This window comes from Sipha flava, unplaced genomic scaffold (genome assembly GCF_003268045.1).
Source record: "Sipha flava isolate LNK unplaced genomic scaffold, YSA_version1 41_pilon_pilon, whole genome shotgun sequence".
In the NCBI taxonomy this organism is placed as follows: Eukaryota; Metazoa; Arthropoda; class Insecta; order Hemiptera; family Aphididae; genus Sipha; species Sipha flava.
This window is the reverse complement of record NW_020273144.1, coordinates 2,386,069-2,408,981: the sequence shown is the minus strand read 5'-3', so window position 1 is coordinate 2,408,981 and position 22,913 is coordinate 2,386,069. Positions and strand designations below refer to the sequence as shown.

The following is a 22,913-nucleotide window of genomic DNA, read 5'->3' as shown; positions in this document are numbered from 1 at the left end:
TTTATGATGTTCATAATATCATTCTCATAGTAGATATTTCATACGCATGCGCGACCGTCGTGTATAGGAGAAAAATAGTAAAAAAAGATATACGAGTGCGGTAGCCAAAAATATATTTGAGGGGGAACACACTGACTTTCGTATAATACGTGCAATTAGTAATTAAATTCTTGCGTAAATATTTTAAGGAAAACTAAAATTCTTCTCCTTGCTCATTTTTCTTAAAAATGTATGATAGGTATTATTGTATTATGATTAACTTAATTTGTTAACTGTCATTGATTAGATAAAATAAATAAAAACATGACAATTTATGCTATAAAATCATTAACGATTAATTCAATAAACTGCAATTACATTAAAATACTTAAGAATGATAAACATGATAAAATCATAACACGTATCACAAAAACTAACTTTAAGCATTTGACATTGCATGCTATTATAGTTTTTACTAGTTTAGTAGTACCTATCATTGATGTCCATTATGATGAATACATATAAATATTGTATGAAAACATTTTTTACTTCGAGATAAAAATTAGTTTTTGTGAAAAATGTTTGTACAGATATGTAAAGGTGTGAATTTTATAACTTTCACAAATATCATCTAGTAAGAAAATGAATAAAGATCATTGAAAAGTAGAAGTGCTCATTTAATATATTTTTTTTTTCGTACTATAAATATGTTAAGTTTCAAATGTCGTACTATACCTACACCCGGGTTGAAAACTGAATACTTCGCTCCCTGTTCTTACTTTAATTTGGTTTTATTCGTAAGAAAATTATTTTAGTAATAGGCAGTACATAGTGACAGACAATACATTTAATTTGTATATTATTAATAGAATATGCATATATAAGACGATTGAGGTATATGCGTAGGATTTACCTACGTTGTAACAGCCAGCGTCTGTTCAAGGTTAGTGGCGTATTTATGGAGAAGATTTTTAGTATTGTCCACTTCCACCTTCTTGAATCAAGTTTGTACATTTATAACCAGAAAATCATAATAGTAACAAAAAACGAAATTTAATCCCTCATTCATTAGAAAAATCTGCACTAATATTATACTGATAACTCGGTAAAATTTTTTCAACGACAGAATGTGGTTGGAAAATGGCAAGGATTCATTGTTTTTTTTTTATTTATTAGATATGGATAAGACATAACAGACCAAAAAGTCTAGTCGACTTTAAACATTCATGACAAATATATATTTCAGACAAAATATACTTACTAATTTTATAACTACACACAAATATTTATAATATATATAATATAATATATACATGCAAAATAAAAATATATAATAGGAAAAGTTATTTCTGCTGCTATATGTTCAACAAACTTATATAAACATAGGCGATGCCATAAGGCTATGTATATAAGTCAATATATTTATGTATGCCAACATTGTTATAATTATTTAAAAAAAAACCCAAATACCAAACCGATTTTCGGTGTTTCAATTAGTTATAACTAATATTTAACAGGCTATAATAATTCATAATAAATATACTTATAATAATAGATTTTATTTTGCATTCAACCATCAATATGCATTAATACCTACATTATTTTAATTATTGATTAAATATATGAAACCATTTTTACATTCAACATTAATATGTGGTCGTAAAAACTATGTACTGTTAATTATTTTATTTTACTATCGATTTAATAAGTTTTAAAATTTTCCCAGTAACATTTTTTTTTTTAAATATTCAATATACCAACATTAAGCAAATATATATTTTACAATTATTTATTACCAACTAATATAAAATACTTAGTTGACAAAACGTTTTTTTTTTTTTGTGAATTCAAATTAATTAAATTAAATGTTGGTATAAATAACTGTTTTTAAACAGCCAGAATTTATAATTATTCGTGACAATTAGTCATTAATTATATTTTGATAATAAAATGAGTTATTATTATAATAATAAGGTAACATTACATTAAATGTAACTAATTTATTATAATTATTTTTCATCACATGAAACAACACTCAAGAATTGAAATTCTTAATACTTTTTTAAACTAAAATACGTTTAATATAAGTTTTAATCATGTATTGGAAGTGAAAGTCGTAATTTTTGTCATTATACTCGTAATTATATATTTTTTTAATAACAAAAAAAAAAATTTAGCTTTTATGGACTAATGCCACTTATTTATTTTATTAACTTTTACGAACTTATTGTTACCATGGGTGTAATTGAGGAGGTAAAGAGTTTTATTTTACTAATATTTTGCAATATTCTATATTTTACATTTGTATTGAATGCCTGGTCACGTATATATTTCCAAAAACCTAATAAATTAGATTTAGTTTTATAAAATTAATAATTTATATTTATAATATTTATAGTAGTTATAAACATAATTTGATAGTAATTAAATTATAATATAGTTATATTCTTTATGAATTTTAAAATATTTTTGGAATTGATAAAGAATTATAGATTTTGACTAAAAAAATGTAATTACCTCCCCCAAAGCAAATTTTTAAATTCACCACTCAATAATAGTTCAGTTTTTGACATATATACCTATATACTTATGGATTTTAGTATTCTACTATATTCGTATAATACATGGAATTATACATATAGTTTATTGAGTAGATATATACTATCAGCCTATGCATTACGCACGTTCCATTTAAAAATTGTATTCAATTATATAGTGTAGACAAATGAACATATAATTTCATATTTGAATAAGTCTTAATATATTGATATTATCACATAACACCATTTAAATATTTTATTTAGTGTATTGTTATTAGGTTTAATAAATAATTTATTATTTAAGAAATTTTATATTACTACACACAACGTTACAATACAGTTAACAATTAAATCTAAACACATTGATTTTGGGTTATTTGACCTGGTTATAGGTTATATGATTTAAGACAATTATCAAATATATAAGAATATTGTTTATTAGAGATTTTTTTAGTGAGGAAAAAATGTGAATTTATTTAGTATAATAATCCCAGTAAATTATACTTAATTATAAGGAATAATTAATTGTGGTGATCATAGGCGTGCGCAGTCTTATATTTTAGGGGCTGCTTTCCATAATTTTGGGCCCTTTCTTACCAAAACGTGTAGGTATATTTAATAAATTATAATGTATAAATAATTAAATAAACATCACTTAAATGTTTAATTTAATATTTTGGTATATTAGTTCAAATGAATATGTTTTCCTTAAATCTTGTATATTTTTCTCATATAGCTTTAATATTTATGATTTGTACTTTAGTAATGAATTGTAGCTGTTATATTATCTTATCGTAATAAGTTTTTGCATGAACATTTAGAACATTTTATTTTATTTTTTCTATTACAAAAAATTACAAAACATCATTTATTTTTTATCAAATATTTTAGAATAAATTACACTTAATCTGAACAACATCAGTTGAAATACGAGCCCTTTGCTCTTAGACTTGAATAGTAGGGCCCCATTTAAAAAATTTCAGGGAGTGTCCGGGTAAACCTCTCCCCCGTGCGTACACCTATGATGGTGATAATGTCTATACTAGATTTATTACAACTATAATACTATAAAATTATAAGAAATGCATTTGATATGCGAGTAATGAATATCATTAGACCATAAAATTATACATGTCAGGGAAATTATTCTTACGAGTATATAATCCAAATAAAATATATTTTTGTATAATATCATGGATATAAAATGTATTATATATTATATATGTGTATAATTAACTAGTACCTAATACTAACCTAGTACTTTAGTACCTCTACGTAGATAACAAAATAACAATATTTAAATCTGTATTGAATTGTCTACCAGATAATCTAAAGGAGTTTTAAATATGAACTGTAAACGTAAACCTTGTATCCCATGTCCTAAGATCTATTGTGTAATTTGTAACTTTTTTTAAGCTCTAACTTTCTAAGTTATATTGTCTTACAATATTAATGAAGTTTGTATTAGATTATATTATATTTACGCAGTTATAGATGTTACTTTAAAAATTATAAGTACTTAATTTAATTTTATCTACTTTTATAGGGCGCACAATTTTTCAGCACTCAAAGTCGTGAAATCTGCAGTCGACTATACTGAGAGTGCATTGGATGAAATACGAATGTTAAAAAGTGTAAGTATCATCAACAACACTTTAATTTCGATTGGTTAATCGTCTCTCATATAGTAAGGCGAGAATATGCTCGTAAACACCAGCTATTATGTATTATAATATGCAGATCTATCGTCACCGAGATTTGGATACAAATCGAACAAAGATTATTCAGTTGTTTGACGATTTCCGAATAGAAGGTTTGAGAGGTATACACGTGGTTATGGTATTCGAGGCATTGGGACCCAATTTATTGAAACTCATCAAAAGGACCAATTATCAGGGAATACCGTTATACTTGGTTAAACATATAATTAGACAAGTGAGTTTAGTGGTGTATGTATGAATAAGTCATACGCTGTTAAAAAAAATATTCACTATAAATAAACATTGTTCATTAGGTGCTACAAGGATTGAAATATCTTCATGAAACTTGTCACATTATTCATACAGACATCAAGCCTGAAAATATTCTGATTTGTGCACAACATCAGTACATCAAGCTAACTGCCGAAAATAGTTGTAAGCAGATGTCTCTATTGAATTTACGTAAGTGTGTGTATATTATAATGTGAATGTTAATTGTAAATTCTCTAACATTGTATTCAGTGATCGCTTTTTAATAAAAAAAAAATGTTCGTTAAGTAAAAAATAACACAAATATATTAATAACAGCAAACTTTAGAAAGAAAGTAAGAAATGTAAATGACATGCATTCAGATTGTCAATTTGGTTAACAATAAACTCTCAGTTATCTGGGTCATATTTTGAATAATATGTACATAGTACATCTAACATAGATACGTCGGTTTAGTCGAAAACTATTCTCTTAATCACATCCCAAAAACATACAACTGAAGTGAGTACATACAAGTACATAGAGTACATATATATTTTATATATGCCATATGTTCTTTTGAAATATATTCTTACTAAGTGAATCGTGTAGTTACTAATAATGGCACTGAAAAGTAACAAGGAGAATTTATAAGTATATAATTAACTTTCCCTAACACACATGTACTTATAAAATAGACTCTTTATTATTTTTATAGAATACAGTGTATTTCACTCAAAAGGTAATACGAAATATTTCCGTCCCGTGACCTTGGATCGAAATGGATTTTTTCAAGGAGCTAGGGAATACTATAATACACATATTATAATCAATTTCAAATTTACAATTATTTTATTTTGCGCATGTACAATTGCATTTACTTTTTTTTAAATGACCATCGGTTTTCAAAATCAGATTTCGATAAAACTATTTATTTTTTTTAAATAGTTTTGATAAATAAAATTTTTCCAATCACGAATTCGTATTTTCGTAGTTATCTGAACCCTACTTATATTTTATCATTACGTACCTATATGGTGTACCTAAAAATGTAATTGTACATAATAAAACAATATTACCCATGTTCATTTTAATATATTGTATTTAAAAAAGTTAATTTTATCGACTCAAAAATGTGATTAGTGTACTTATTAATTACTTAATGTAATTATTTATTAATAAACTTAATTTCATTGGATTCTCTACATAATTAAACCAAAATGTAACTTTTATGCATTTAGGCAACCGAAAGTACGGAAAAAATTATGCCGATGAAAGATTACAGGGTAGTAGCCGATTGGATGGAATTAAATCGGAACAATCGTTGGACACGGAAAGTGGTAAGTATACAAACGTTTAAATTGCGTAGCGATTATGAATAAAACCAATTAGGAACTTATGTCATAAGAACAATTTTAAAAGTGATCGTATTATTTTTAATATCAAACATTCAATTGTGATTAAAAAAAAAAGCACACACCTATACAAAATATTAAGGACAACAAATGCAATAGGTCAAATACTATGATTATTAAATCCATGTTTAATTTTTATTTTTTTATACAGAAAGTTATGCCGAATCGAATTGTTATTACAGAAAAATTGTTAAATTTAAAAAACTATATGAATTATTGGACGACTTGGGGAGTGTAAATATCAAAATAGCAGATCTCGGTAATGCATGCTGGGAGGTAACTATAGTATATATGCTATAAGATTGATACCATTTATAATTATGATAAAAAATAATTTAACTGAACAGAAAAAATTAAATGACTTGTTATTCTTAAAGTACAAAGGTTGTTATTTATTTTGCAGGATAATCATTACACAGAAAACATTCAAACACGTCAATACCGAAGTTTAGAGGTTCTGCTAGGAGCTGGATATGGCACACCTGCGGACATTTGGAGCACCGCATGTCTGGTTTGTTAAAAAATAAAGTATTTATTTATAATTTGCAATGAAAATATTAATTGAAAATTAAATCAAGAACCTAAAAACCGGTAAATATTTGAAAATTAAAATACTCAAATGTAATTAATTTTCAGGCATTCGAATTGGCTACCGGTGACTTCTTATTCGACCCACATTCCGGGGCTACTTATAATAAAGATGAAGATCATATAGCCCATATAATCGAGCTTCTAGGTCCTATACCGTTGTACGTGATCCAAAGTGGGAAACACTCCAGTAATTTTTTTAGAAGCAGCGGTAATATACCTATTATCAATTATTTTACATTCACTGCTTAGCAGGGGCGTATTTAGACTTACTTCTAGGGAGGGACGAATCAGATTTTTTCTTTAATTCAGGCTCAAAATTTACAAGTACAATTTTTGGTAATATTTAAATCAGGTGAATCCTTAATATTTGTAGTTTTTTTTTTAATCTAATGCCGGTCCACTTAAAATGGACTTTTGTGTAGTTCATTTTTAACACATATCTGTATTTTGAAAGTTTCGCTAGTGTTTTATTTAATTTTTCACTAAGTATGGACCAGGGCTTAAATCAAAATAATATATATTATTTACCGTTATGGGACATTTAAACGTTATAAGCAATTGAGCGTTTAACACTATAAATAATTTAAACGTTATTCAATTTAAGCGTTTACCATTACTGACAGTTAAAATGTTATGAACAATTTAGCGTTTTGCATTATTTAAATTAGTGTAAAATTTGAAACGTTTCCAAATGTAGTATTTAACAATCAATACTATGTAAAATAACATTACATATTTTATATATTATATTATCTATATATTACTTTTAACTAATGGTGTATTGGTAAATATATTTGTGGGTATACGCACTAAAAAAATATGAATATTAATCCTAAAATAAATTTTCTTGCTTTGCTCGACAATTATTTTCTCTCAATATGTTCGAAAAAATTTAATTAAACCTTTGTAACTACATGTTTATAACTTCTATAAAGACTATAAAATATAACACCACAAGATATACATTTGCAGCTCGTTATAAATTGCATGATGCAGATTTAAGAACCATGAGCTGAATGTTCACACTCCATACTATTTTATTCAATGTTATTCACTACAGTTAACAAAATACATTAAACACAGCGTAGGTAGTTACTGTAATCTTCAACAGCTAAATATTTCAATCAATTTCATAGTTCATAACAATTTTTTCCAATGAACTATTAAAATATTATTTTTTTTTTCGAGTTATTTTAAAAACATATACCCATAAAATAATATTTTACTTTAGGTATTCGCCGAAAATCGAAAATCTGCTTATGTGTATATGCCACATACCCGCATATACGTACCAATACACCCCTGCTTTTAACGATATTTTCTTTTTGAAATTCTCATAACTCATAACGTATAAATAAAGCAATCATATTTGTTGTATAACAACAATAAAATGCACATAACACGTAAAATATTTATTTATTATCAATTTATAACTTATGTATGGTGCATTACTACTTGGTGCTCACCAAGGGTGTCCGCAGATGAAAATTCAGGGGAGGGGACAGCACTAATTTTTATTAATAATCAAACACTTTTATTAACTAATTTAACACAAATTGCAATTTTATTTTATTTTTCCCAAATTCATCAAAAACTTTTTCAGCTAAATAAAGTTCTTCGATTATTTTTTCTATGTAAACTTAACATACATAATCCGGATAAATGATTCTCATACATTTTTTAATATAACTAGCTATAAATATTAATACACGTAGATACTAATTATGATTTTTGGGATATTTAATTTGGATATAATTATCTTAAATAATTGGAAAGCTTGGGGGGTGTTATCTTCCCTACTCCTCCTTGCGAGCACCCTTGGTGTTTACTGAAATTATTTTTGATGAGGCCGGCTAAACGGGTTCAACGCCGAAAAAATCCGACGTATTTTCAGAAAGCATATTTATAAATTATAATTGGTAATGGTTATTTATATATTATTAGTTGATACATTTATTGTTGTTTTAAACATAATTTATATATATATTTTATTTAGATTACATAGTAATTTAATTCAATTTTACAAAAATAACTATGTTCCAAATCTATTTAACTAATAGTTATGAATATTTTTCATTGGCAATTTCTTTTATGTTTCAATCGTTTTTTGTTTCTGTTTCGTTATCTGTTATCAATTTCAATCGCTTTTTATTAGTTTAACATTATACTTATAACATTATCACAACGTTTTGGTGCCCTGGTATGGACACTAAGTATTGTTATAAAATTATCCACATTAAAAAAATTTGAAATGTTTATCCCACATATGATCGATTCCTTAAATACGGATTCAGGGGGGGGATGGCCCCTTTAACCCCCCCCCCCAAAAAAAAATACGCCCTGCTGCTTGGAAACGATAAATATTATATGTTAACAATACAATTTTTTCCCGACCTTAAGGTAATTTGAAACATATTAGCAACTTGAAGCCTTGGTACCTTTACGATGTGCTAACGGAAAAATACGAATGGACCCCGAAAGACGCCAAAGCATTCTCATCTTTCCTAACGCCTATGTTGGATTTGGATCAAGATAATCGAGCTTCGGCGACCCAATGTCTCCTCAATCCGTGGATGTTAGCATAAAATGTTTTAATCTAAGAATATTAGATTCCTAATAATTCTTAGGCAGTTAGTGAATTTCCGATACCTACCTATGTTATATTTTTACGTGTGTGTTCTTCTTTAATTTTAAATATTATCAAAATAAATATAAGTATATATACATAGAATATATAATGAAATAGTACTGTATGTTCGTGTATATTGGATCTATATAACACCAATTAAATTATTTATGTTATAAATATATACTCGTATGTAAATAAGTATTCTTTTTATAAATATTGTATGAAATAGAGAGGAGATCAAGGATTTGATTTTTGTTTCAAGATATATAATACTTTGTATTTGTCATGAGTTTTGTAAATCAAAATAATTAGAACTAATAATAGTATGAAAAATGTATTATAAATTTAAAAATATTACGATTTCAAAGCGTAAAAATAAAATAAAATACTTACTTAACAATAGTTCCTTTTGTCACTTTTTACATTTATTATGCATTGTTTCTAAATTGACCAAAATTCAACATTCATTACATCAGGTGGGACTCCTATCACTCAAATTTGATATATTTGTTTCCTCTATTCGTCTAAAAATATTTACATTATTTTTGCCCATGGTTTCACGTTCGACATTATGGGAAGTACTGATTAACATTAAATATTAAAAAAACAAAGATAAAATCCAACGGTTTAATAGAGAATAGTAAGCACGGTAAAGTTTATTACGTCTGTATACAGGTTAGCATTCAACTATACGACTATAACAGCTGTAGCCTATTTGTGCCCCAGAGTAGTACATTAGCGCCCCGAGGGATGTGGACAAATGCGCCCCGAAAGATAAGATACAACCTGCCGATTTATAGCTCATATGCACCCATTTCGCATACAACGTTGCTATTGTGATTTACAATATAGATTATTTTTATCTTAATAAATACTTAAATTAAGTAGATTAGTATAATTATAATAAATATACAATATATAATTATATAAATTATAGTACTTAAATAATAATTGTCTAAATAATATAGCTTAAATTTTATAATTTTTTCAACATTTTGAATTTAAAAAAATTAGTCAATATGACAATAACTAACAATTAATTCACACTAAGTTTTATTTACTGTAGTCGAAACTGTCTATCGATTAGTGTTGATTTTAAACAATTCGTTCTTACATAGGTACGCACCACAATTTTTTTTAACGCAACGCCAACTTATATTTCTTGAAACCAAATTTCTAATAAAGTGGAATTTAAAGTTACGAAAAATTAAACACTCACGATTTTTAGTAGTATTTATTATATTAAAATCCATTTTTATACACTTGCAACTCACGTATAATACTTTAGTTAAAAATTTGTAGTTTGAGTAAAGTTGTACTACGCATACACAGAGAGAAGTGAGAGTCGTCATGAAGTGCAATTAAGATAAAATGGACCGATATTCGATAAGAGAGTAACGTAAAAATTAAAAATAGTTTAAACTGGTAAATAATATGTACAATTAGGCGGCCAGGCACCGTATCACGATTATTATCAATAATCGAGTAACTCGATTATTTTCACTAGATTATGCCCATCATATGTACAATAGTTTTAACTTTATAATTGCTCATATTGCTTGTATTCCAGAATACAATTTGGCAACGTTGCACGAGTTTAACATATTTTTATTAAAAATATTTCGGGCGCAAATGAGTTATAAAAAAGGTGTGATGGACGCAAATGGTTTTCACCAAACTATACAAACGCATGATAATATTGTTATCACAAAAAACACAACATAAACATTTTATTAACGACGTTATAGCAATTAATGACTAATACTAACCAGTACATAAGTTGTTTAAATTAGGTAATTTAAATTGTTTAACAGACACAACATATTTTTAGGTTATTCTAAATGGCTTTATTATACTAATCTTGAAACAATGTTTCCCAACCGTGAAACCATGGGCGAAAAGAATTTAAATTTTTTTTGACGAAGAGTTAACTAATTTATAAAATTTGATCCACAAGAGGACGTGGATAACATACTGAGTAAGGTAATTTTTAGACAATAGCAGTTAAACCCATTTTATCAAACATACAATTTACTTAAGTTCTTAAGTACTGATTTTACATATCGTCACCAAATTTTAAATTAATTCATTTTGTGTATGCTAATCTCAACAAAAGGATAATATTTTTTTGTACCATGATAAATATAAGCAACATAACAGTTAATGATTTTAATATTATACATAAAAAAAATCGAATTATACACTTAATAATTTCAGTCTGTGATCATAATATGAAATAAATATATTAATATATTATATTAATAAAATTAATAATATGTATTTAAATATCAATCAAAATAATTAATTATTAAATAAAACGATTATGATAGTGAATTTTTTATAGACTCTATTTACTAAATTATAGCAAGTGGTAAGCAAGTAAACAATATTTATTTATATATTTCATACGGATAGGTCCAATTACAAACATATTATTATACCAATAAACAATAAATCATTGAACTACTAGATTAACATTTCTTTTAAATTCATATAAACTATTAACAAATTGATCTATATTATACTTATTTGCTAATATCAATATTTGATTAATTGGTGAGCTTGACATTAAATTAATAAAAGTTGAAAATGAGTAAAACAAGTCAGTATTCCTTAAATTAAAATTAGTTACCTTAAAATTAATCATTGACAATAGTTCAGAACTATCTATAAGGTTATTAATTACCTTATACAAAAATATTAATTCTAATTTATTTTGATGTAATTCTAGAAAATCTAACTTTAAACAATATAGTAAATGTATATATGATGAACGTGGAGCTCAATAAATATTACAATTTAATGATACAAATCGCAAAAAACGAAAAATTAAATAATGAATTGGAAAAATAATATAATTAATACATGATTTTATCAAATAAGTAGATAAACCATCAGGGCCGGGTTGTCAAGAATGTTTCAAGTTATTAATAGAAGATAATTTATCATTAAAGGATAAATTAATAATTAATATGAGTTAAATTATTAGGAAATATTTTAGGATCACCATAGGGTATACTGGATTTAATATAAACATTATTAAAATATTTAGCAAATAAATTAACTATTTCATTGCCATTATTTGCATTAATGTCATCCAAAATTACTTCTTGTAATAAATAGTTAGTAGAAGTTTTTGATTTTATAAATTTCCAAAAAAATGTTGCTATTAGTGTTTATTGAGTTTTGAACATCATTTAAATAATTTTTATAATCTAATTTACTTAATTATTACAATATCTATGAAAATGGGAAAAAATAAAGTCTTTATTTGAACGGAATCCTTTGGAATTTAAATGTACTTGTTTTTTTTGTCGAATACAATTTTTTAGTTCATAACTGAATCAAATTTTAAATTTTGATGAATAATAAGTACAAGGATGTGTGTATTAATAGTTTAATAGATAATGTTATATAAATTCATTTGTTACTTCGTTTATTCTAAATTGAGATAGTTCAGAAAACCAGTCAATAGATTTTAAATAATTATTTATTTCATTTTAATTTCCATTTTTAAAATTTTATAAATGTTTCTTCAAAGTAAAATTTACTAGATTTATCTATTACGAATGAGATATTAAGCGCTGAATGAAATGGATCAAGGGAAAGTAAGCTATCAATAACAGAAAAATTTAAATATACTGAATTACAAAACACTAAGTCCAACATTTTATTCTTATTATTGAAATTAAAATTAAATTGTAAAAAATATAGACATGATAGTGCATTAACAAATGTTGATTCTATTGAGTTAGAATCACATAATAGAGTTATAATATTTTCATCATTATGATTTCGAGACCACTTAATATTAGGAAGATTGAAATTGCAAATCAAAATAACATTAGAACCTGGATGATAATGATAAATTTCATCGATAGAATTAATATATAGTTTATAATTTGACTTGTCTATATTTGGAGGTATATAAACTGGACCAACAATAAATGTTTGATTTTTAAAACGTAAATTAACAAAAATTTGTTCTAAGAATAATATTGATATACTTAATAATGAAGAATATATTGAATTTTTTACTACAATTAATGTTAACAATTAACTCTAAGATAAGGGCTAGTATTATTATTTCTATCTAAACGAAAAATTTATAAATTCTAACTCAGTATCGCTTACATTTGCGTTAAGTCATATTTCGGTAAAAATAAATATCAAAATCAGATACAGAAAGTGAGCTATGTAACAAATTTAATTAATATTAATACCGTGGACATTTTGATAGTAAATATTAATTTTTGATAATATAGGATAACAATGGGACTTAATTACAAGTTTTTTGAGTTTTGAACTATAGTTGGATTACCTTTAATATATTGAATATATAGATCATGTTCACCTTTAAATTTCTTTTTGTAGAATGTTAAAATGGTCACGCTGTTTAGGTGTATGTCTGGAGAAATGCTAATGGAATTAAAATTAGAGTGAATTTGCAGATTTTTTTTATGTTTAAAAGTATTGAAAAAATATCCAAAACTTCCAGTAGGATTAATTTTAATGAGCAGGGTTTATTCGATTGTCTACCAAGACGTAAAACTTTGACTGGATTTATATCCAAATCCATAGCTGCTATTATATTTTTGTTATATCTATATTACTTTTGTTACCGTTGTCTTTAGTCAAATTAAAGATTGATATATTTTTAGCACAGTATTAAAGGTCGATTATTTCGTCAATGATTTGATTTTCAGTAATGTGATTGACTGCTATATTATTTGATTCTAACTCTGATATTTTATTTTCGAGTGTAATAACCTTTTCGTTTAGAATGGTATTAATTTTAATAGAAATAGATAGTTAATAGAATAAAACAGATAAGTTTTTGTTTAATTTATTAAAATTGTTTTCTGATAAGGTAACTAGTGTAATAAGAGAATTTTGTCCTTGAAATTTCTGAAGCATTTCCAAAATTTTTAAACTATTGTTTATATTATCTGAAGAGTCACAAGTCTTGCACAGTCAGTTATTTTTGTCATATATTACATAACATATTACATCTTGAGTTATAACTCGGAAATATATATAAAAGTATCTAATTAAGAAATTGGAATTTATCAGGAAATATACTTTTAAAATATAATTGTTCAAAACTCATAAAGAATGCTTATTTAAAAATTTAATTAACATTTATAAAGAAAATATCAATGGACATTTGTCATTCAAGGAAAGAGCCATTTGTAATTTTTTTATAGTAATTTATATAAAACAATACACATTGAAAATATCCAGATTCTGAACAGAAAATCATAGAAATAATTTAGATACTCAATATCTTGTCTATACAATAATGATCTAAAAAAACCATACGTGAAATAAAAATAAATCATAAAATTAATGAAAATAATCTGTATTTCAGACTTGAAATATATTTGTAAACGAATGTCATGAATGCCTACCGAGCTTTGTAATTAAGTATTTCAGGTACACTAATTATTTATTTATTTCCGAAGGTTAATTTAATATTTATAATTATCATGTTGACTTAGTAAATGATTATTAAATAAATAAAATATTAAAAATCAATGGAAAAATTGTTATTTTAACTTAAATATTTGATTAAACAAAATAATAAAAATAGATAATTTTACTCTAATAAATATTCATATATAAATGATTTACATAGTCTTTCAGTTTTTATTATTATCTATTATCAGTATAAAAGATTAATGATTAAAAACTAATGTTGCAGTTTTGAAAAGATATATAAGAAATGTGTAATATATTGAATCATATATACCAAACATATTTTCAAATGCAGCTAATTTCTGAATTGTCTAAAATTAATTTTAATATTTAACGAAAAGTATTTGTAAAAGCAGAGTGTAACCATTCTAACCATAAATTGGGGTACTTAGATTAATACTGTGAAATATTATTGTAGACATATGTGAACTCAAATTTACTGAAGCTAAATTTGAAAAATATAAACAGTGAAGTATAAATGTATAAAATTGTATTTCTGTATTCTTCAGTCTTTATAATATTTATATTATAAAATTTACTATTATTATAATATTAAAAAAACATCTCATTTACAATTTTTAATTCTAAACAATATAAATTCTTAGTTCATTTTTATCAACATTAATCATTTAATTACTTGAAGCAAGGATAAGAAGTCTCATCTTATTTCTTTTCTTTAAGTTCCAATTTCCTAAAAAATGCAAACATTTTTTAAATATTAATATACAATCCAAAGTATTTCTAGATTAAATGATTAACAAAAAAATTCAGTAATGAAAAAATAAAAATGTAAGTATATTTTCAATTTTGAATAAGTCAATAATCTAAAAAAATAATTACTTTATTCTCATTACTAATTATATTATATTAATATTTGATTATTCTAATAATCTTGACATTTAAGCATAAATATATAAATTACACAAAAAAAAACAAAATCTTATTCATTACCAATGTAAAAAAAAATTATTTAGTTAAGATACAAATAAGATAAGATCTTTTTTTTATTTAAATAAATTAATAATTTTACACAGTATTTAAAGATTCTTAGAAAAAAATTACCTTTGATTTTAGCTAAATCAATATTAGATAATATAAAATATAAAACTTACTCTATTCGACGTTTAAGTTCAAGAGGTACTGATCGTTCTGGATTAAATGGTATTAGTGGTACATTAGTATCATTCTCCTCGTCTGAATTGTTGGTTTCATCATTAGATTCTTGATCATCAAAACTTTTCTTTTGCTTTTTTGTTATCTTCTTATTTTTAGCAACATATTTCTTTTTTTGAGCCTCTCCTTTAACTGGTCTCAAAGCCAATGCCAATTTTTCAGATACTTCATAACGGTTTTCCTTAACTTTGGCATTCTTCTCTACCTAAAGATAAATCATCTTGTAGTGTGACAACAACATTTTAATTTCAATTAATTTTTTATTATTTAACTTACAACATTAGAATTTTCAAGAGACTTTTTATTTAAAATAGGAGTTAAAGTCTCTATATTATGTGCAATGCAAAATTGAGTCATTCTTTCATCTCTAAAACAAAATATGTTTTTGTTTAAATATTTTTTTTTAATAAATATCTAAATTTACAATTTTACCTATCAACTTCAATCCATTTATCAGCTTCTTTAATAGCTAAATTCCATGCATCTAATTGTTTTTTACTGTTTTTCATAAAGTACTATAACATTTACATAAATAATTATAAAATATTCAAACATTAAATTGGAATAAATATATGTATATATAAATTAAATATAATCAAATTCAAATTCTAGTTTGATTAATAAAAAATTTAAGAGTCAAAAAAAATATATATATATAGTTAATTTAATATTTAATCAGTATTGGGGAATTACTAAAACAATTGTTGCAGTTGGAAATATAATTAACCTATTAATAAACTTTCAATCTGGAAAACTATAAAAGAAACTATTTACTGTTTGTACAACGGTTTTAAAAAGTAAGTTGCAAGTGAATTAGATATAAAAATGTATTAATTTCATCAAAATATGTGTAATATCAATTCAAAATAACAGGCAAGTATTATTTTATCTTATATAAACTATTCTACTTCATTTGAAGATAATATTTGATTATTGGTCGATATTTATATTGGAAGTTATTATTAAGCCTTTGTGAACAATTGTCAAGGTCTAATAACCAGCAGATCCAACTAAAGCACAAAAAAATTAATAAAGTAGTTAAGTCATAACAATAATTTTACGCTCTCGAAATATACAGCATAATACTGGATATACAAGTGTTAAATTAACTACAATGCAAATCTGCAGTTGATAACCATTCAAAAAATTAAAGCAGCAATTTTCAGCAAATAATAAATGAAAGAAATATTTAAAAAAATTTAAATTAAAATTGTTATTACTTTTAATATTAAAATGGTAACATTTAAATAAGTTTGTTTTTCATTTTAAATGATATTTAAAAATATTGGGAACTAATAACGGTACAGATTTAAAAAAATTGAAAACCTTTGAAATAGAGCACAAAAAGTTATTATTTATTATTTATACCCTATATTAATTTAAGTATTAAAGTACAATTTATAAAATCCACAAGATTTAATTTTAAAATAATTTAAAAAATAAAATTAATAGTAAAATATTAAACTTGCCAAACAATTGGGATATTTTGAAAGTATATCTTCTTTTCCACGATATTTTTCAATAATATTTGCCCAACTTCGTCTACCATTATCATTATAAAATCGGACATGGAGTGAAAACTTCTTTTTATCCTCTAAAATAAAATAATTTTTGATACATGTTTAGTTATTTGTAAATGCTAAACAAATTCTTTTAAACACAAACAAATGAACATAAAATAGATTCCAGTAGGCATATTCCATAAAGGAAATTAAATATTTGTAATATAATACAATAGACTCTCGGTATTTTGGTCATTTAATAATCCAGTATTATGTCCAGTAATCTGGCAGTATTTGATCTTAAAATGTTGTCTTAAAAGCATAATTTGAAACAAAAAACAAAACAAATTGATATTTTTAAACCTGTACCATCAAAATATTATTACATACAAGTATACATAGTATATCATAAATTAGTATGTATGTATATATTATTTGTAAGTTTTAATAAAATAAATTGAAGTTTTTCAATAAGTAAAAATGTGTTTTTATGAGCATCTCCATTAATTCAGCATTTTTGTTAATCTGACAGTCCTCAGGTATAATATTTGTCAGATTATAGAGATTTTATTGTATATGCATTATTTGATATCAAAGTTTCACGGTTTTAAATTTTATTACAAGATTGCAAGAGCAATGGCATGACTGAGTGAAATAAGACAGTAGCATCTAAACGTACAAAGACTAGAATTAACCCATTCACTAGTAGTTTTGTCTTTTGGGCAGGACAACTACTTTGAAAGAATAATTTACTATCTCCTCTTCATCCAAACAAGTGTATTAAAAAATAAAAAAAATATGTATATAAAAGAAAAAAAAATTAAAATTAAAATATTTATACAAAATACTGACTGAAATTATGTAAATGAAAGACTTACTGAGTGACCATTTAAAAAAAGTATTCGATTCTGGGTCAATACAGACAATACTAGGCCAAAATGGATACCTTCCAAGTTTAACCCAAACAATATCACCAATTGTGTAACCATTATTTTCTATAAAATTTGGTTTTGCTGAATTCTGATCATTACTTAATGAATCAGTTGATACTTTATCAACAGAAGAGTTGGATATATTTGTTGAACCAGCACTTTCCAATAAATTATTACAAAAGGTAGAAGTTTCAGAAGAAACTTTTGTCTTCATTTCAAAGTCGGCCATTATTTATAAAATCAAATCTGTAATAATAAAATAATAAGTGTACAATACATAAAATTGATATTTAATTTATTAAATGCAATAATTTTGCGAAAAATCAAAAATTAAGACATTTTTAAAATATTATTGTTAATCATCACCTATAAAATTGTCAGAAATTTATTTATTTATTGTATTAACTAATTAAGGGTACGCCACACTCATATGAGTTGTCTCTATCAGATACACATACAACATGACAAATTTATGTTTAGTGATTCCAATGTAATGATGTTAGCTTTAATATTAGAATAAACTAACTTATGATCAAACTTAAAGAAGAGAACATTATCTGTGTTTTGTTAGTTGTTTTTTTTTTCTTCAATATTTTAATTTTTAAACGAGTTACGAGTTTGTAAAATATTGAAATTTAAAAAAAATTCTTAACTTGCTTAGAAATCAACATATTGGAAAACACCAACTAACAAAACACAGATAAACCCTTTAAGTAATAATATAGATCAGTTTACTCTAATATCAAAACTAACATTACTATATTTGAACTACTGAACACAAACTTACAATATTGTACACAACAGAGACAACACATACTGGTGTGACGTCCTCTTTATAAAAATATGGACTCTAGGTATTTCAAACTATCCACTGTATTTTTTTTTTTTTAGTTGACACACAGGATAATAAATTCAAATGAAGTGAGAGAAAATTTTCATTTATGTAAGCCATAATCAATTTTATAGTATAAAATATATTTATTACTTATATTATGCTCTGTAATTCACTACATTTGAATCGAACATCTATTGAATAAATAAAAGAGTTTGCTATCTATCGAAACTAATAAACTAAATTTAGTATAAAATGACTACGTAGTTAAAAAAAGAAATTTTTATTATATTGATATTCTGACAAAATATTGTGATATTACACATTTAAGAATCAAGATATAAATAGATTATTATTACTGTTTACAATCTGTTTTTATAAATATATAAATAAATAATGTTTGACTTGGATAAAAATAAATTAATAAAGATACTCTGATGACACATGCACATTTTGTGTTTCTACCTAAAAAAAATAAAAACTGAAAATTAAATTAAAAACTAAATATAACCTTCTTGATCCCTAATGACACCCTTAAACATGTAACCATAGACCAACAAATAATCCATAAGTTGCTAACTCACTTTCAAAGTTTAAAACATAACTTCAATATATAAATATAGTGTATCTTTTTTGTATAGAGGCTAAAATAAGTCCAATAACAAAATTAAATTAAAATAAAGGTGTTCCATGTAAATGGCAATAGGTAAGTGATTGTGTATGCCAATAAAAATTATCCATGATGTTTGATTATCATAATTTATTATGTAACGCTGTGACAAAAACTTAGGTATACCTACACATTCTATAAATGGTTTATTTTTTTATAAAAACATTACATTTTTATAATTTTGTAAAAATTAAACTAAAATTAAGTACCGTCCCATGCAACCTTTTTTTAAAAATTGACATACACTAGAACATCTGACAATTTAATTGGGATAATTATCAGTTCTCCCAAGTCCTCCTTCCTCAAATCAAGCCTGTAGATAAATATGAAATACCTAAAATATAATCAATCATTAAAATTCATTAAGCAAGAAATAATGATTACAACAATATATATACCTATACCATTTTATATTTTTATTGATAGTATTGGTATAGTATTTGGTAACTCTACTACCTTCAAGCACTGAAAATAAAAATACTAATAAGAAATTCAATTCAATGTCATAAAAAACTACAGGAAATCGATTCAATTATGTAAGCTGTTGGGACCGATTATACTTTTCCAGACACCTTTTATTTTACTGAACCATTAGTAATTATCATAACGATTATAAATTTGCAAATTATGATAATTACATCAAGTCGTAGTCGTTTATAAGTCGCCTGTAACGCAACAACGATACAATGCACAGCTGCAACAAAATCTTATTACAGCATCTATTTCGGATCATATTTTTATCGTTTATCCATGGTATTCATAATATTGCACTTATATTAATACATAATGTCAGTCATATGTGAGTTAAATAGAAATTAAATATTTAAAAATTAAAAACCAAAAATATCCCACGATTTTTTATCAAAAATCATGTCGAGTGAATATTATTATAATTATAATAAATTATATAATATTATATTATCTATAGCCGTGGTTTGGGTAATAGAGATTACTCTGGTTTGGAGTAAGACGCACGATTGTTATCAGTGTAGATAATGCGCGATGTTTGAACGTCTGTAACTTCCTAACTAATAGCAAACGACAGCATTTTATTGCAGATTATAGTATAGATTCAATAAAAACAAAAAAAATGTCCGGAAATATAAATGCACACCAATTCAAATTTGTTTTAATCTAATTGCAAATGACAACATTTTATTGCAGATTATAGTATAAATTCGATAAAAACAAGTGTCGGGAAAAATATAAGCATACCAACTCAAGTTTGTTTGCTTATATCCCGACAACAATGAATTACAATTCCATTGATTTTAATCTATAGTACGAACCCAAACTGTTCACTGTCAATTAATCGATAATTGGCGTACCTTTCTGTAGACACGACGAATCTGGACGACGGTACACGGAATTCTTGCGTCTCGAACTTTTGTGATGTAATAAAAACAATAAATAATTTTATGGTACAACGTAAATCGATTTAATGGCAAAACTGAAAAAGAGAAGAATGCGCAACGTTGAATCGTAAACGGTAACTGCAACAGGCGTAGGTACTGATAAATGAATGAACGCGAAACATGTGGCGGTGAAAAGCGAGGTGGACGGCGGTACGTACGGGAATAAAGCGGGAAGAATACATGTGAGAACTCGTGTGGTATCGGATACCGAGTGCGGTTATCGGCAACCGTCGCCCTCCAAACGATATCCGATTTTAGAAAAGAACCAATTGGACAGTGGGGATAGAAAGATAACCCGCCATAAACGCGCCTACGTGTGCGATCCCAAGAACAATACATTTTTTAGATAAAAATAATTTAATATTAAATACAATTGTATCACGTCTATGAAAAATAAAAATCATGTCTATATGTACATTGTTACCAGGGCTCGTAAGCTGTTGCATTTGCTTGTTTTTTTTTGTTACATTGTAAAACATACCATGGAGGTACAAATCCGTTTCAAACCATTAGTAATAAAGAAATAAAATGTAATAGTGCATGCATATTTTTGCGTACTTTCGATATAAGGGGGTTGTAGTCGATGAAGAATTCGATTTGACTTATTTTAATTTTGAAAACGGATTACGATTAACAAGTTTTGAACAGAGGCGATTTTTAATATTCCAATAATTATTAGTGTCATTGTAAGTAATATAATCTTATTTTCATTCATTGACAAAACAGTTGAAAAAATTCAAAATCGGCTCTAACTTTATTTAACCTAACAAATTTGATAATCAATAATAAATTGGTATTAAAAATTAAATCCGCCAAGCCAAATTCCATCAGTTTTGTGTGGCTTTTAGGTCTATAAACCACTTTTTTTAAGATGAAAACATTTTATCATAATTTAATATCTCCGTCAATGCACGCGCGTATGCAAATTAATTCCTGACAAATATAAATAATAACCGACCGATCGGCGGTATGCAGGTCTACTATTAAAATTTTAAAAGACTAGACCCGGCATCGGCCGAATATGGACGAAAAAAATAAAAGTATGAAATAAAATTGTACCGGTCACTATACATCCGATCAATTCGGTCGTTCACGGCCGTATACTACAGATTCCGGATGAAGACAAAATATTTTGTTTTTTTCCAACAGAATCGACCGAATAATTTAAATTTATACCAACTATTTATTACTTTCTTATTATACTTAGGTATATTTAATGCTATACTATTTATATAAATGAATCTATAATACTGTTTCAAAAATAAAAACAAACAAATGAAAATAACATAATTACATATAAATATATCATAACATTATGATACACGAAAAGTATATTTGTCACTTTGATTTTGTCTTTCGGCTCAATAACATAACATTTACAACATATAATAGGTATATAATATAAAAGATAAATATAAATAATATATTATAAAATCAATGCTGGAACGCTAAATAATACTTATAGGTATTGAGTTTTTACTTGGTACTAGAATAGCACATATCTAAAATATTTTTAGAAATTTTTTAATTTTTACTTATGACGTTGTATTTAATGAGCAATATAATGTATAAATAAATCGCACGATAAAATATCGTTCATGTGAAACGGTTCTAACACAATATAAATATAAATACAACAATAATAATATACATAAATTGTACTATATTATCAGATTTAGACAGGGCCGGCGTTAGAGGTAGGCAAAACGGGGCATTTGTCCAGGGCCTCGCGCTTAAAATTTTCATTGAAAAATATTTTGTACGGAAATCTTATAAAATAAAACGAGAAATGTGTGGATCGCCTGGC

At 25.3% G+C, this 22,913-nt stretch overlaps 2 protein-coding genes across 6 annotated transcripts in view; one reads left to right on the top strand and one right to left on the bottom strand.

Annotated features, from left to right (window-relative positions):
• The window catches only part of LOC112688994 (SRSF protein kinase 1-like), a 72,368-nt gene extending 63,039 nt beyond the window's left edge, over window positions 1–9,329 (top strand). Inside the window, exons 3-10 of the mRNA XM_025562470.1 lie at window positions 4,066–4,153; window positions 4,260–4,454; window positions 4,534–4,681; window positions 5,711–5,809; window positions 6,036–6,160; window positions 6,288–6,395; window positions 6,521–6,683; window positions 8,876–9,329. Coding sequence (XP_025418255.1) covers window positions 4,066–4,153; window positions 4,260–4,454; window positions 4,534–4,681; window positions 5,711–5,809; window positions 6,036–6,160; window positions 6,288–6,395; window positions 6,521–6,683; window positions 8,876–9,060 — 1,111 coding nt within the window. The 3' untranslated portion in view covers window positions 9,061–9,329. The remainder of the gene's footprint in view (window positions 1–4,065; window positions 4,154–4,259; window positions 4,455–4,533; window positions 4,682–5,710; window positions 5,810–6,035; window positions 6,161–6,287; window positions 6,396–6,520; window positions 6,684–8,875) is intronic.
• A 5,820-nt stretch (window positions 9,330–15,149) lies between these two features.
• Window positions 15,150–21,327, bottom strand: LOC112688999 (histone-lysine N-methyltransferase NSD3-like). Of its 5 annotated transcripts, none has more exons than XM_025562477.1 (9): window positions 21,020–21,327; window positions 20,090–20,156; window positions 19,936–20,025; window positions 18,136–18,435; window positions 17,225–17,349; window positions 16,188–16,270; window positions 16,032–16,122; window positions 15,695–15,960; window positions 15,150–15,273 (listed from the first exon to the last, which is right to left on the bottom strand). In XM_025562477.1, exons 4-9 carry the CDS (start codon window positions 18,416–18,418, stop codon window positions 15,246–15,248), a joined length of 876 nt encoding a protein of 291 aa, XP_025418262.1. In that variant the 5' UTR covers window positions 18,419–18,435; window positions 19,936–20,025; window positions 20,090–20,156; window positions 21,020–21,327; the 3' UTR covers window positions 15,150–15,245. The 5 variants fall into 5 exon arrangements, with proteins under 5 accessions (XP_025418262.1, XP_025418264.1, XP_025418261.1 ...); XM_025562479.1 differs by having other exon boundaries at window positions 20,096–20,156; XM_025562476.1 differs by lacking the exons at window positions 19,936–20,025; window positions 20,090–20,156 and having other exon boundaries at window positions 21,020–21,326.
• Between the last annotated feature and the right edge of the window lie 1,586 nt (window positions 21,328–22,913).

Bases quoted from the DNA above. Each gene is read 5' to 3' on its own strand.
- LOC112688999 (XM_025562477.1), bottom strand. From the start codon at position 18,418: ATGGCCGACTTTGAAATGAAGACAAAAGTTTCTTCTGAAACTTCTACC. The intron at 16,271-17,224 runs GCAAGTTTAATA...TAAATGTTATAG, and splicing joins CAAAATATCCCAATTGTTTG to TACTTTATGAAAAACAGTAA. The intron at 15,274-15,694 runs GTAAGTTTTATA...TGCATTTTTTAG, and splicing joins GAACTTAAACGTCGAATAGA to GAAATTGGAACTTAAAGAAA.